Here is a 16751-nt window from a genome sequence, read left to right on the forward strand (position 1 = left end):
CAAACAAGTCACTGCCATTGTTGGAACAAAATGAGGCCTTTCCTGTTGCAACTTTCAGCAGTGCTACATGAATTATTACACCACCTTCTGCCCTAACATGACTTTGACCACTAATCTGTCTCGTTGAGGGAAAGCTGGCACGCTGTAATGGCAGTAAAACGTGTCAAACTTTGCCACAGAACAGGCCCTGCAGTTGTTTATTTGTTCAGCTTGAACACTTGTAAGCATCTGTTAACACAAGCCCTGTACTGTCATTTAGACTCATGCTATCTTCTCCACAGCACACGGTGATGAGGCAGTTATTTCTTTATTGCTACTGTTGTCAAAAATGTTACCTAACCAACAAACTGAAAAAAGAACAGCCTGTGACCCTTTATTTCATTTCTTCTGTTGAGTGCAGCTGGTGGGGCTGAGACGGGCCATCAGCAGGCAGAGAGGACAGAGCAAGTTAAGCAAGATCAAACTCAGCAGTGGCTCCATACCCAGGCCACTCATGGGCATTCAGACAGGTGAGCTATTTAATGTAGATCATAAGGTGATGAAGGTGGTGTTTATGCCTCTATCTGTATCGATTCACCTTAAGACCTGCGCTGTATCATTCTAAAATAAAATATTCCAGTGCACTGAGAATGACATATTAACTTCTGCTGAATCAGGGGGTTGACAGAAATAGGTCAGTGTGTAGGCCTGTGCTAACCCTGCCCTATTTAAAAAAACAAACAAACAGACATAATCCATATAATTTGTTTCTTTTTTTAAAAAAAAATTTAATATGAGTTTTTTGCTTGGAAATGGAGACTGCAATAGAGAGGTAATCACTGGATTGGTGTGAAGCATGCAGAACACTAATCATCTAAGCATTTTGTGTTTTGTCCTCAGTGATCATTTCTTACCGGACATAAACTCATCCATTCTGAACGGAGGCAGAGTGCAGCTCGTAGTGAGTATCGTCCCCCCCAGCCATGCTGTTCCCCCCCCCCCCCCCCCCCCTTGATTTGAATCTTTTTTGTGGCGCAGTTGCATGCATGTAAAGGTATGTAGTATTTACATTTACCAGTCAGAGTCACATCCCACACTGTAGGTCCTCTCCCTTGGAGTCTGTCTCATCAACTTTGATTTAAAGGAGGAAGGGGGGGAGGGGGAGTCTGAGGTTTAGCTCTGTAGTGACACTTTCAATTGGATCAAGTGGGCGCGATTTCTTAATTTCACTTGTTGAAATCCCAGTGTCACATTGGAGCAGTTTGTTTAGACCTGAGAACGATGCTGATGGTTGTGAAGTCTTTGAAGTCACAAACCACAGGTCTCCTCGTGCCATTATGGAGCAGTGTGACTTATGTTTACTGGCAAGAGGGGCCGCCCCTTTCCTCCAGTTTCTTAGATATATGCTCTGACTGCAGAGCTGCTGGGTTGTTGATTTTCAGAATGTTCAACTACTTGCGTGAGATGTTTCATTTTGGGCCTCATTTGTGTGTGTGTTTGTGTGTGTGTGTGTGTGTCTGTTTCTGTGTGTGGTGCATGCAGGCTAACCCAGCATATACAGATTGTCTAAATCACACCAGTGGACTGTGGGCGAACAGCAATTTGGTTGGCCAGGGTTGCAAAGTGAACAGTTATACCCGTAGAACCTCCTCCAGTCATGCAAGTGAGTCTTGTAAACTTGTAAACCGCTTTTCTCCACAACATCACAGTGATACTGGGAATAATGAACTGGTCTTTCAGCAAAGTGTAAAAAAATATCTGTATGTATGTGAAGTAAAAAACCCAACTCTCCTTACAGAAGTGTTTCCCTTAGTTTTGTTTTTTTTTTTACATCTAGTGTAATCCAGAGAAATGTAGTGTAAACTGTATAATTTATAGCAAATTTAGAGATGTATATATATTTAAAACTCATTATGAGTGCAAAATCGTTTATGTATTTTTATGCATATGTGTTCATTGTTACAATTCTAGAAAGTTTCCCTTAACTTGAAACTAAGTTCTGACTTAAAAATAACAATTAAAAAAGGACCAATAAACATATGAGCTCACTGTCACATATATCTCTATATTCTCCTGTTAGCAGTCACAGAGAGAAAACGGGCTCAAATTCAAACTCTTCAAAATCTTTTGGCGGGGGTGCACATAACTGTGTGTTTATTACATGTGATCTCTTTAGGTTTGCATAGTTGCACCTATGACTACTGGGCCACACAGATCTGAGTGCGCAGAGCCAGGGGATAAAGGCCGCTGCTTATTCAGCCTAGACCGAGTCCGCTGGTCGTCTGCTGCGGGAGGGGAGGGGAGCCACAAGGTCGGGCTGGGGACAGAGTGTCGTGAAATTCTCCTCTGACAGGAAACAGGCAGCGAGGGAGAGAGAGAGAGAAAAAATCAGTCCTTTCAGTGAAGAATGACTGGCCCTTCTGTCAGGAGTAGTGGGGCTCAGGAGTTTGAGTGACAAAGATGCTACTGACAGGCTGACAAGCAGATGACCACATTAAACAAGCCCAGGAATCTGAGTGAAGGAGAGCCCTGTCCATGTTAACGAAGCCAAATTGGATTCCGATGATGATTTCAAAATGATATCCACGAGGTGCAGCAGCAGGAATGAGCATCTCCCTGTTAGGCAGGCAGACTACGGGGAGTGTGGCCGTGAGAAAGAAAGCCTCTTTGTCCGCACTGATCAAAACATCTATTATCAAAATTGTGAAGGGCAAATTGAAATATGGTTGTATGTGTAAGGAAAGAATATTTCTTGAAAAGCCAATTAGATATTTTATAAACTTGGAAAGAGCATCTAATGGTCCCAGTGGTCATCAAAAAGTCATGGCTTGGAAATTCCTTATGGAGTAAAATCAGGGAACGCAGCTTCTTTGATGTAAATCTTCATACTGAGCCTACGTGATCCTGCAAAAAAGTGTGACTAACAATCGCCTTCGCCTGTAAAGGGGCATACATCATCAAGGTGGGGGTTGAAAGTTAGAGGGTTCACTTAGTTTGGTATAGCAGTAAAGACTACATAAATAGTCTATAACCTGTTGCAATGTGATACTCACCTCTTGCCGGGACAGTACCATAAAATGCATTTCTAGGCTCACACAATATTTTCATTACGTGTGCAGAGGAAACTACTTAAGTTAAGCTCCTCTTGCAACCCTAATAGGAGTAAGATGATTGAAAACAATTTGTTTGGTCACAGTGGTTTGTTAAAATGAGCAGTTTAGGCAAAAATCAAACTCTGTACTGTTAATAACAGAATGCACGACTAGCAGTGCTATTAGGAAAACATGCAGCAAAAGTTCAGTGTTCTGCTTCTGATTTCAAACGTATTACTGCACAAAGTTCCTTAATATACTGAGCCACCAAAGCTGACCTGGAAATAAACACCAAAACACTGTGTATTAAGAGAGACCACGAGGAAAGGAAAATCACAGTGTTAGCCCAACAGAGTTGAACAAAATCAAAATTTAGAGATGTGTGATTATGTGTGACTTGTGAGCGGATGGATATTCTATACAGTTTGCCAGCTGTGCGGATATTTGGGGCTAGCATAGAACGTGCGATGCATCCCAGCCCTCCCACCTAAAGAGCGCTTCATGCTGTTGGACTCCCTGTGTGAGGCAGCCGTGCTGACTGCGGGTTTGCGCTCTACACGTGGAATGCATCATACCCTGTAGAAGCGCTGCCTTTGTTCTGTATGTTTGAAAAGCTTTGTACTGATCCCCAGGTGAAAGTGGAACGGCCTGTGATACAGCACACACACTGCTCCTGAGAGGCACCGAACGACCCGCCTGCTCACACTTAAGTCTTTAGTGTGAGATTTAATGCAGCACCATCTCGAGTATTTTGAGTCGCACAAAATTGACACTCAATTTTCAAAACATGTATATTAAGTACATATTACAAATCCTCATATTTTAACCTACTTAACACTGCATCATTAGTTAAAGCTTTTATATTTACTTTTATGGCATGCATTTTTAAGTACTTAACAATTTCTATAATGTGACCCTGGCAAACTAACATGACGTTGTGTGTTGCAAAGATAGCCTTCCCTCTAGAAAACTATGTTATGAAATTAATAATAACCCATGTTAATAAATTCTATAAAATATTTGAGCAGACACAGAAGTACAAAACGAGTTCTCAGTATCAACTGTTGTTTAAAAACACATATAGTATGAGTCAGCAAAGTGAATTCACTCCGCTTGTTTTGAATGTTAAATACTGGTGCCGTCTTCTTCCATTTTGTCTCCAGGAAAAGAAGTCCCATCTCCCGCGCGAGTCACGTCTGCCCCGTCAAAAAAGGAGCGTATCTCCTTCCGTGACAACCCGGTTCACCTGAGCGGCGGCTGGGGAGGAGGCAAGAAAAGGGACAGAGTGCGCAAGTAAAAACACAAAGCCTCCTTCCAGAGGTCACCACTTTTCCTGCCCTGGCTCTGCAGCCTCTAATAGATGCTGTTGCAGCTTTCTTATATGTACTTCGATGCATTTCGCGTCAAAAGATTATTAAAATATGCGTTGGAAGAGCTCACATGGATACTTTAGAAAATTTTTAGCTATTAAAATTTAATGTGATTTTCCTTTGCCGGTCAGCTTGATTTTTAATGCTGTTTTATTGCCTGCACTGAGATGGAAAAGCAGATGAAAACTCAAGACTCCCTTTTCTGTAAATTAATTAAGGCCAACAGGACTCAGACCAGCCCAAATATCTGCAGGCGGTTCTATTATGTTCATTCAAGTATCAAATGCTGTGTTCTCAAGTATCATTGCCCAAACCTCACTGCATCCAACTAGCACCGAAACACATGGAACAAAGTCACAAATGTTGAGTGGATGACATGCTTCATATGCAAATGATGGCAGGAAATAAGAACCAGAACTTTTAATGCCTGTTTCTTAGGATGCTGTCATTTTGCCTCCATGCAGATTTTAAATACAGATTGTAACTATGAGATCAGTCTTACCCTTTTCCAATTTTCTGTTGCTTTCTCAGAGCAGACTTTATGAAAGTGCAGAATTTTAGTTCGACTGCCCTGTATTTGCGTTTAGCGCTTGCTAACCAAAAGTGCATTTATGTTCTCAGCACAAACGTTGGTGTTACATTTGGAACACTGTTTTCTTTATCTTCTGCCGTGGATCGTAATGGCCTTGTCTGTGTATTTGAATTTGGAGAGCCAAGGCGTCCGTCCACAAACACAAAACCTACTGAAGCCAGTGAACATCAGGCTTGAAGGTTCCTTGCTGAAAATGATAAGTTAATGAATGTCAAAACAAATAGTCAGAGTTGCAGAGTGGCTCCCTGGAAGGAAATGCATGTCGGCCTGTTTATTTTCCTTCTGTCTTTCACTTAAGCATGGCTTGAGGCTGTGTTTTGACTGTACACGATCTGATGGGGATTTTTGTCTTGGAGAGTGGCGCATGCCAGAGATGTGGTGGTCCTGCCCACTTGGGGGCTGTTGTGAAACTGGAGAGCACTGTTCTCCTGCAGCGGGGAGACTGATTCTTCTAGTTGCTTTTTTGTAGACTGTGATCATACCAGTACTGCATAAGTCAAATCTGATGCTTTGCTTTACAGACAGGTGTGCGTGGCCTATCTGTGCCTATGTCTTGTCACTAGTATTACTTGACACAAGTTGAGATTTGCCATTAGAGCTGTTTTCTGCAGCTTTCTATTCTGAAGGGATGTTGTTAAGCTGTAATCTACCACTCTTCATTTCTTCTGTATACGTTTGGATTATGGGTAAATTATATGTAACCTAAGAGATCCAAAACCCATTGCCTTGTAAAATGAGAGCTCCACTGCACATTTAGATAAGACCATGAATGTCCCTCTCAGCCTCGTCTGCCATGTCAATGGGACTCTGCATCCAGATCTCTCCAAGTGCTCTCTTTAAATGCATTGAAGTCCATAAAACCACATTTCCATGTTTTCACTACAATTTGCAAATTTTGCACATTTTTGCTGAACATTTTTGAAGTACGCTGTGGAGTTATAACCAGTTCCTGGCAGCTTTTAGGTTCCTATTCATTTCTGAATGTTTGAAAATGAATTAACAGACACGTGAAATGTTAACTTTGGCCAGTGGTTTCAATTTAAAGAAAGCAGTGGCTATCTGGAAAGATTTCTGAAGAACACTGGTGTACTTGCAGAATAATTCACTGTGATGTTAAAATAGTTAAAACATGAGAAACACACAGACCTTTAAATGTGTAGGAGGTTTTTGGTGGTCCAACTAATGCGAATAAAGAAAGCTGTGGTGAGGCAATGCAGGATAAGGGTGTGGCATGACCTTGACATCAAATTTGTCTGTTGCAAGAAAATAATATATACTCTGAAGTGATTGCATTTTTTTAGTCAATATTAAATCTTAAAGGGTTTGAATTGTATGTACATTCTTTAAAAAGGACCTTAATTTTGCAGAGATATATTGCGCTACTTAAACATGCTTTAGAATATAAAACCCTTATTGATAAAAATGATTTTATAGTTGGATTCTATTTATTTCTACTTTATTAGTAACTCTGTCAGAGTAAGAACAGATTGTGCAAGCTGCCCTCTAAAAAAGAAAATGGAAATGTTTTCATTATCAAATGTATCATTAAATGAATGTTTAGACACACTTTTTTATGTCTGTTTTTTTATGATGACTCGAAATATAAGATGTGTTTTATGAAGAAGTAAATAAGAAACACAATTTTTGTATTGTAATAATAATTGATGTGATAGGATTTTGTTTGTTAAATTTGGTTTGATAATGCCTAAACTGCCTTTTCTTTTGCTACTGGTTTCAGCAGTTTACTACAATAACAATAGTTTATGTGGTATTTTGTGCTTTTATAAGTACTTGATGTCTTTTAGCATCTCCCATGACACAGAGGTCATAGAGACTGTTTTGCTGTTCATTGATTATTTTATTTTGTTAAGCCTAAACCTTTTAGATATGTTTCAAGTATTAGGAAAAATATATTATATAATATTAATGTATTAATTGATTAATCATATACAAAATGTATAGTCTACAAAAAAAATATCTTCACAATGACAAGATGAAGAAGAACGAATTTCCCATTTATAATTTCCCTGATATATAAAAAAGCATATACTATTATAAACAATGTATTTAACATTTCCTTTACCCTTGTACTGTGCCATAGCATCCGATTAGCGTGGCTTACTTAACTGGACGGTTTGCAGTGGTTTCAGTCGTATAGGGGACCTGTGCAACATGTTAACATGAACTCAGAAGACTTAGTGAAATCACTGAGACTTGAAGCTTGTTAGTGCTCAGGAATGCCTGACTATGGAAAAGCAAATGGCAAACAAAATGAAAACAAACTTTCGTGATGCTGATGCGCTGCTTTCACTTTCTGAAATTCAGCCAAATGTTCTGCAGACTCGAGTGGCATCAATAAGCTCACAGTTTGTGCTTTTGGGGAAAATAAACTTTGGTCTTTTTCTGTGTGTGTTTCATGCAGCCAAAGTTTGAAGACATTTCGTTAAATTGAATTATACCCAAGGGTAGCTTTGGGCATCATGATGTCATGTTTATGCCTTCTGAAGTGGCAGATTTTGGCCTGTTCAGCTTCAGCTTTTTTGTGTGTTTGATCATGTTCAGTCACATTAAGGCTCAAAAGGTTGAGAATTAGTTCAATTCAATCATATATTTTAGAATTGTCTTTTTTTTAAAAGTCAAGTTGTAGGTCTTTCAAGGTTGCTCACATGACATTGGCAGCAGTACTTATAGAATTAGCCTGACTGATCAACTCATGACCAGCTTCTCCACTTTTGCAGAACCTTGCAGGAGCTATTGTGGCTGGAATTTCCAGCAGAAAGCCCACCAAACCACACTGAACTTTTAACATTTTCTCCACAGCATGAGCCAGTGTGCAAGGTCATCGTAGGAAGGCTAAGACACCCCCTGCTACTTAGGAGCACACCTATTTATTTTTATTTTTTCTCCTGTGGCACCATGCAGCCCCAGGTAACTGCCACTGACCCTCGAGCGAACCAAAGCTATGCATGGTGTGCATCGCAGGTGGTGTAGCTCAGGGTGGAGATGTCGAGGTTGAAGATGGGCTTTGGTTAGCGGTAATATAATTCTTACAATAAGAAAATACAGAAGAACAACTCTTCCTGTTCTTTTTTTTTGGTGAAAAACTCGCAGCTGGGTTCCTGTGTGTGTGTGTGTGTGTGTGTGTGTGTGTGCTCTTGAGGGCTTAATGAAACTAAACTTTCCCGGATGTTTCAATTAAGAAAAAAAGGAATGATCAATATTCCAGTAATGGAACTTTTTAAGTTTATTGCTAAAGTTCATAAAATCCTCTTTTTTTTACCCAGCAGACAACAGTGGCATCGTCTACTCTAATTAGAGAGCATAGTTTTAGGTTTTTAGTCCAACTGAAAAGAATTTCTCGTCTTATGCTTTTAAAAAGTTTTCAGTTAGTTTTGCAAGCATCAAGCAGCAGCTTCATGCAGGTTTGCAGCCGTAATATTAGATTCTCATTACAAAGCAATGAAGTGCACAAGATCCTCCGCGCAGCTCGAAATGTAATTTAATGTTTAGCTAAAAATGAAACTTACTCTAAAGCCACCAGACATGAAATTTACATTATTATCGTGTTAGAATAATAATAATAATAATAAAATCACTTCTTAAAATCCATATTTTGATCGCGTAAAAGAGAGAGTCTGGAATGTGCCACGGTGTTAATAAAGATCTGTTTTTGGGTGCAAATAAATGAAAAAAAGAAGAGAAAATCTTGCATTGGGTTTTCAGAAGGATTTGAAATATTTAAAATATTTTAATAATAATAATAATAATAATAATAATAATAATAATAATAATGATGATGATGATGATGATGATTTACCCGACAAAGACGAACGCATGTTCCACCTTCCTGTTTTAATAATTAAATATGATTGATTATTTTACTTCGTCACATGACAGATTCGCAAATGTCAAATCTGCTTTATATCGTTTTTATTGGTTTGAAGTTTCAGAAATGATCTTTTCTTTAAAATGGTAATAAATCAATCCTCCGAACTTAAATGACTTACTGCAAAATATAACAAACTTATTTATATGTTCACGCCAATAAAATCTCCTCCGTTTGAGAACATCTGACTGTTGACTTCCTTCTGCTGCTTGCAGGTTAAAATATCCCTCCAAATAAATAAATCACAAGCAGAGTTCTTACAACATTTCCAAAGACGCGAATTAAATCCCATTTTCAGCTGAAAGGTTTAGCTGTAGAAAAAATATTGCCTCATTTTGGTCGTCTAAACATGCTGTAAATTAAAGTCACTTTTGATTGTTTCCTCGAATTCGTTGTGGGTCTCCAATCACTTTAAACTGCTGTTTGGTTTGGATTCAGGGCGTAGGAGGAGTGGGAGGAGGGCGCTTTTTCATATTCAGAGAGGGGGTGCTCTTTAAGGACCTCGTTCTCTTTGGGGCTATAAAGACGTTGTGCCTTCAAGACAGAGCAAATTATCTTCATCGGCGAATTATTGCTTTACAAGTCGCCTCTACTCGTCGGTGCGCGAAGCGATTAGTTTCTCTTTTTTCTTTTTTTATAGTGACATTTGATTAGAGCGAGCGGTTTTCGGTGAAGATGATGGAATACATGGAGGATAAGTTTGCCTTGAAAAGCCAAGCGATGAAGGCCAGCGATTACTACATGGATCAAGTCATGGAGAGCCTGGACAGCGCGCAGTACTTCACCAAGTCTTCCCCAAAATGTGTGCAGGCCTTCGGGCTACAGAGCGGCGAGCACCGCTCCTCTCCCTGCGGGGATCAAACCCGTGAGTACAAGCTTGTTACGCTCATTTTTGCGAAGTCAAAAGTTATCCCGCAAATGTGTGCGTGAGTTAAGCGAGTTAAGCGAGAGAGAGGGAGAGAGAGGGGAAAAAAAGCTTACATTCACCGAAGTCGATCTTTTCAGTGACGTTTAGTTTTATTCTCCTACTTATTAATTACAATTTCTTTTGGATTTTTATTTTCATTTTTTTAATCGAATCTATTTTTTAACATTATCTGATATATAAAATAATTTCATTTAATCTCCAATACAGGCTAGTAGGTTACATATTTTGGTGCAGTGACTAGCAAAGTGAGACTGTTGTTGTTAACTTATCACTTATTTGTATTGTAGCCAGTTACAGTGTGCCAAAAACAGATGAAGACACCTTGCACTCTGACCTCGGGAGGCCCATGGACAGTTGTTGCACTCTGCGGGCGTCTCCGGTGACAACCGGCTCGGAGAAAACCGATTTGGATGAGATGGGAGACAAGTGCGACAGTAACGTGTCCAGCAGCAAGAAGAGGAGACACCGGACGACCTTCACCAGCGCGCAGCTCGAGGAGTTGGAGAAAGTGTTTCAGAAGACACACTATCCAGATGTTTATGTGAGGGAACAGCTGGCAATGAGGACAGAATTAACAGAGGCTAGAGTGCAGGTAGAGTTTACTGACCGACTCGTTTTTGCTTAAACATAAGGAGAACAGGAGCCTTTAAGCGCTGAAAGGCGTAGCCTAGTACGACAGCGGGCGTTAATATCCAAACCCTGTGTATACGTGAATATATAAGCATAAAGGTTTTGATAGTTGAAATAAATTTTCATGTGTGTTTCTTTTAATTTTTTTTTTTAAATGTTGCAACTTTTTTATTTTCTGTTCTCCCGTTTTTTTGTTTTTTGTTTTAAATAGATTGGCTACTTTTCTCTCTTTCTGAGCCTTTGGGGAAAATAATATTAATAAATGTAAACAGATTTTATATTTATCTCTTTTTTCTTTTTACTTAAAAGGTGTGGTTTCAAAACAGAAGGGCAAAGTGGAGGAAAAGAGAGCGCTACGGGCAAATCCAGCAAGCCAAAAGTCACTTTGCAGCCGCCTACGATTTATCCGTGCTACCAAGGACAGACAGCTACACACAGGCAAGTGTTGACAATTTTATTTTATTTTATTTAATTTTATTTAATTTTATTTAATTTAATTTTATTTTATTTTATTTTATTCATTTTAAGCATTCATGGACTTTATTTTCAAAAGAAAATGAGTTTCTTTGTCAGCTGCTTGGGCTGGAGGCAGTACTGTGCTTTATAAAGAATATGAACTCTTTACTCTCACTCCTTTCTAAACATCTCAGTTATGTAGGTCACTTCAAACTTAAATTAGTGCTTCGGCCACGATTGCTCGATAAATCACTAATTATGAAACCCATCTTCAGATAGGAGCCTGAACACTGATTAGAGTCGCTGTGAGGCGTCATGTCTGAATGAATGAGCTTATATCAGATTGCATGTTGGCTGAGCATTTGTCTTGCTGTTTGGACAAAGGTCAGTTACAAGATGAGAGGAGGTGAGAAGAGAAGAGATGCAGAATGTCAGTGTTTTTTGTGTCTTTTTCTCCTTTTGTTAGGTGTTACATTAAAAATGGACATCAGGCCTTCAAGTGTTGTGGAGACTTTTAGGTTTTCAGAGATGTAAATATGCACACAGCAGCTGATTCCAAGAGGCAAAAATAATAAAATGTAGAAAAAAGGCAGAGTCACAGCTCTGCTATACCCTGGCCGAACACCAGGTTAGAATTCTGTTGGACTGTCTCACATTTTTTCCTCACATATGTTTCTGATAGATTCTCCTGGATATGAGCCATGCCTGTTCATACAGCTGATCCCCATTACTATCAATAAATGGACAAACCTACTTGTAACCCTGTTGGCACTGGCTGTTTCTGTCTGCTGAAACACACTGGACATGAGTTGCATTGCTGTGGCTTTTAGAGAACTTTCTTTTTTTTCTGTCAGCAAGGTTTTCGGTTGTTGTTGATTTTTGTGCAAAAGTTGAAGTCATGCTTAACAATGATACATGTGGTCAAAAGGGCACCAGTCGATTCTTGTGCTAGTTTAACTTAAGGATGTTCATCTGACTCCCAAAACAACCTTAGTCAGTCAAAACTTATTTGTCATTTTGTCATTTGATTTTCAGAAAGCCATGCTTCAGCAAAATGAGCTCTACCAGTTTGGTTACTATTGATGTGCAATTTGCAGAGTCTTTTGAAGAGGCAGACATATTTCAGTCACTGTTTTTTGACCGAGGAAATTTGCATGCTCCTTAGTTACATTGGCCTGTCCTCTCAGTTTATTGGAAATTTCGCACTGTGTCAGGATCAAATTATTTGGATGTGATCAAGCAGTCAGTAGACTCTGAGCTTATAAGTTAGACAGTCATCCTTCTGTAAGGTGAAGTTTATTAAAAATCAGTCATGTAGTGTTTACTGTAGCATGAGTGTATCTCTTGTGTTATCCTACTGCTCCCTGACTAAATTTTAGCCACATGACCTTTTAGAGTGAATTTAGGACATTTTAAACTGCTTCGGAGTTACTACGACTGATAATCATACACATCACCATCAAACGTAATCATATCAGCAGTTCACTGAAAAATGTTCACTTAAAATTTCATGAAAAGATGCATTACAAACACAACCCTTTAAACAATAATTTTAAGTTTTCACGCTTTGTATAAAAATATTTTTGTCCACATTTACATTTATTGTATTATTAATATGCAACTATTTAAGATTCCTGTAAGTCGTTTTTACACGCTTTGGAGAATCAGGTCCAGATATTTTCTGAAGTTGACCTTTCAAGCAGACACTTGGTTACTAATGAAAATACTCAAGCTTAGGCAAAGTCTCTGCCCAGATACAACATGTGGGATGCCCAAGCACTCACTGTGAATTTTTATTCTTACCTGGGCTCAGTTGGGCATCACTCAAACTTTGCATTAGAGCGCTGTCAGTGTAAAAACTATGTAATATTCATTGCTATTCTCCTCTCTTTTTTAAGGTAATTGTTAGAAAACTTTAGCGCTACAGTAAAAGTTTAAAATCAGTTGCAACTTTCCAGTTGCATGAGATAACTATATATAAATAACAGAGGACATTTTAAAAACAACAACAACAACATTTTTTAGTGAAAAATACTTCTGTAAACTAGATGCTTGTTAACTACATTTCATACTCTGTATTTTATGTTCCATATAGACAGTTTGAGTGGCAATAATTGTATCGAGGATACATCATAGTTTACTGTACAAGATCATGTCTGTAACCCTGTATTTACAATTCTCTTAATTTTTTTCAAATGGTATGTCACAGATAACAGGTCAGCGTACAGTGTCTTTACGAGCCCAGTTATTAATCCATATAAACTAATTTGTACTGTATGCTGGAATGAATTGAAGCCATTCCCTGTAGTATCTAACAGCCTCTTCACCCAACAGATCCCCAACAATCTGTGGCCGAGCCCAGCTCCTGGCAGCTCTGTGGTCTCCTCTTGCATGCTGCCCCGAGGTTCCCCTCCTTGTGTCACTTCCTACTCCCACTCCCCTCGTTCGGCCGCCACTGCTGCTGACCATGGCTACATGGGCTTCCCAAATCAGCAGAACCAATTTGGTCACGTGTCTCTCAATAACTTCTTCAGCGCAGACTCGCTTCTCACGCCGGCAAGTAACCCAGCTTTTGACACCAAACCTGAGTTTGAGAGGCGGTCATCCAGCATCGCCGTGCTGCGCATGAAGGCCAAGGAGCACACAGCCAACATCTCGTGGGCCATGTGATCAGGGTTCCCAGAAAGCCCGGATACTGTGTGGGAATTTATTATTATTTTTTTCAATTATCACTTTTTACACAAAAAAGTGAAAAAGTGAACTGTTCTGAAAAAAAAAAGCTCTATGTCACTCACAGTGAAGCTCTAACAAGCCTTTCTTTGCTCGGTGGACTCGAGTTCACTCTCCTACTACTTATGGTTATGTGCTTATTAAAAAAATAATACACTCAAGCTCGGACCATAAAATTGAACTAGGAATGAAAGTGTATGACAATCAGCTGTGTTTCTGGCTGAAGCCTGTTTGAACTAATTGAAAGTTGTCATCAAACGGAACCAATACATTCATATCATCATAGCAAATATTGTCCACTCTGGTGAGAAGAGACATTTAATGAACCTTTGTGATCGGTGGAGATGGAAGCTGTGATGTGTATAAGCTTTGTCGTTGTTTTTTTTCTTTTCCTATCACCATTTCCTCTCGACAGAGACAATAGCAAAAATCAAAGGCTACCGTGGGATTTGGTACCACTTTGTGCACACTTGGATCCAGAGAGAGGGGTCCAAAACCACTTCAGTATTTCCAAGCACTGTGAATAGCTTTCTTTTACCTTTCATATTTCTTCCTGTCTCAGGACTGAAGATGAGCAGAGCAGAGGAAAAACCTACTTGGCGTACTAACGTGTCTGTGTGCTTTGCAGCAAAGCTGTAATCTCTCTTTTCTGCCTTTGTTCTGTATCAAAAGAGGCAGGTGTTTTTTTTTTATTATCATGTTTGTGCTATAAATTTATTTGATGGAATCATAATAAATGGATTTTACTTGATTCTGGTATGGCTGCATTTTTTAAAAAAGATTAAACTGAAATGTAAGGCAGGGGTCGACAAACCATGGAAGAACCTTTACATCCAAGATCTTTTATTATTTCTTCTATTGTGCAGCAGAGTTTTAATATAAGTTAAGAAATATTAAAAACATGAGTGTCAAACAGTTTTACTGGGTGATGTTTCCCATCATTATTAATATTAGTGCTGCAAACGTTTCTTTAGTCTGTATCTCACAGAACACGCACATCTATATTAATCTGCAGCTGACTATTTCTAGCAAATTCATTTACTCCACTTTGAGAGATTGCTTAAGAAATGATTTAGACATTTTAAATAATTACATTTGGAAATTAAGTTGTTTTTAATTATGCTGTTCCATATTTGCACAACTGGTTTATTATGGGAAAAATACATTAGACAATTAAAGTTATGCATACCTCAATTCATCAAAGTCAAGTATTTGTTTGGAATACATGATTTTTAAAATGATTTGTTTAACTAAATACCTCTATTTGGATCAAAATCAACGTCTTCATTCATTTTTTGGCCGTAGGATATGACTGTGTTCTTTTACAAGGAATTTCTTTGTTTTACACGGAATCGTGTTTTTATGCCGAAGAGCTGCAACAAATACCTATTTTCTCCGTTGAATATTTTTTGATGACTTGGTTATTTTGTCTGTGAAATTTTGTGAAATATTGAATTATATTAATAAGTTCAGCATTTCATTTAACAAAGATAAAAAAAAACCTACTGTGGTTGGTAGAAAGTAAAAAAAAAAAAATGCTGGATAAATGGCACAACAAATTGTCAGCATTCTTTCACTTTACAAATTGATTGTAAAGTGAATCATTTTGGCATTAGCTGCTGCAGTTTAAGCAAGTTTTAAACATTATCTGATAGATATAAAGATAATGAAAAATACCAAACAAGCTGTATGTAACAAACTGTATCCACTGTCTTTGAATACTTTTTATTTTACTTCTCTGGCCTGTTTGTGGCTCGGTTTCTACTGAACATGTAATTTTTAAAAAGTGGTCACAAATGTTAGTGACTTATCAAACAGCTGGACACTAGAAAAGTCACTCAAAGAGAAGTTAACAGCGCTTGAGAAGGGACCTATTTTCAGCTGTGGAGTGACACAATACTTTAGTATTCACGCAGTAGGACAATGGGATTTGGTTCATGATAAACTACAGTTTCTATGGTTATAGTAATGGAACAAGATATGAATAAGGGATATAGGAATTAGATAGTCTTATGTAAGAGTACTAGCATACATTTGTTGGATTTAAAGTGTGGTACTTACATGGGATTTGTTTACAACAAGAAAATATATCTGAAACCTTCTCCAAAATCAGACCTTTCCTGTGGAGTCCAAGTCAGCTCATTAAATGCAGTTAATCTATTTATTCACCAACACCACACTATGTAAAAAAAATAAAAAAGTTTTGTAGTCTATCATGCTGTCATGTAATTAGGAGCATGTCTTGTTCTTTCTCTGCTGTTTGTTTTACTGACATCATCGCTTTGTTTTGCTCTGAAATCCCAGCCAGTGGTGAATTGTGTTTTCAGGGAAACCCTGTCTATAGGAACAGCGGGCTTGATTCAATTAGGACCGTAACTTGTGTCAGATGCCTCGGTTTGGAAATAGGTTTGTTTTTTTGAGGTACTTCCTGCTTGCTGCCATTCTGAGAACACCAAGTGCCCTATCTGTGCACATTATAACGCACAAGCTTTGAAGCAGAAGTGTTCATGGAACGAGCGCTGCATACACTCCCAAAAGTTGCAGTGAGACTCTTCTTATAGTGAACAAATAATTTACGTATGTCTTCACTTTTTCATAAATGCGTGTATTGTGATAAGATATTTGTAATAAAACTGCAGTTTAATGTTGTACATACACTTTCAATTTTTGAGTGGATCATGGCTGTTGTCACCAATTTATATCTTCTATCAAGTACTTAATATTTGATTGTTATAATTCTTAATGATAATATTGTGTCAAATGTTCAAAAGTTAGTCATCCATCCATCCGTCCATCCATCCATCCATCCATCCATCCATCCATCCAGTGGGGGGAATTATTTGAACCTCTGCTTTATTTGTTAGTTTGCTCACTTAAAAAGATAAATTTTATTGTCATTTTACTTTAATGGAGAGAGAGAGAGAGAGAGAGAGAGAGAGAGAGAGAGAGAGAGAGAGAGAGAGAGAGAGAGAATATGAATCAAAAATCAAGAAAAAGGACATTACATGAACGTTATAAATTGATTTGCAAGTCACTAAAATTACAAGGAGTCAGTAATAAGTCAGTCAATCAATTACAGATACTTGTG

The 16751-nt window shown here is 38.4% G+C and overlaps 2 protein-coding genes across 5 annotated transcripts in view; both read left to right on the forward strand.

Moving 5' to 3' along the window:
- The window catches only part of lrriq1 (leucine-rich repeats and IQ motif containing 1), a 35669-nt gene extending 29444 nt beyond the window's left edge, over positions 1-6225 (forward strand). For all 4 annotated transcript variants that reach the window (XM_087843332.1, XM_087843334.1, XM_035914296.2 and 1 more), the window contains exons 24-27: positions 401-509; positions 880-940; positions 1522-1642; positions 4235-6225. In XM_087843332.1, coding sequence (XP_087699458.1) covers positions 401-509; positions 880-940; positions 1522-1642; positions 4235-4368 — 425 coding nt within the window. In that variant the 3' untranslated portion in view covers positions 4369-6225. The remainder of the gene's footprint in view (positions 1-400; positions 510-879; positions 941-1521; positions 1643-4234) is intronic.
- Positions 6226-8685: 2460 nt separating this feature from the next.
- alx1 (ALX homeobox 1) lies at positions 8686-14371 on the forward strand. Its single transcript, XM_006782342.3, has 4 exons — positions 8686-9784; positions 10135-10439; positions 10787-10915; positions 13268-14371. Exons 1-4 carry the CDS (start codon positions 9595-9597, stop codon positions 13601-13603), a joined length of 960 nt encoding a protein of 319 aa, XP_006782405.2. The 5' UTR covers positions 8686-9594; the 3' UTR covers positions 13604-14371.
- The last annotated feature ends 2380 nt before the right edge of the window (positions 14372-16751 follow it).

This window comes from Neolamprologus brichardi, chromosome 7, assembly GCF_056152115.1.
Source record: "Neolamprologus brichardi isolate AB-2024 chromosome 7, ASM5615211v1, whole genome shotgun sequence".
Classification (NCBI taxonomy): domain Eukaryota; kingdom Metazoa; phylum Chordata; class Actinopteri; order Cichliformes; family Cichlidae; genus Neolamprologus; species Neolamprologus brichardi.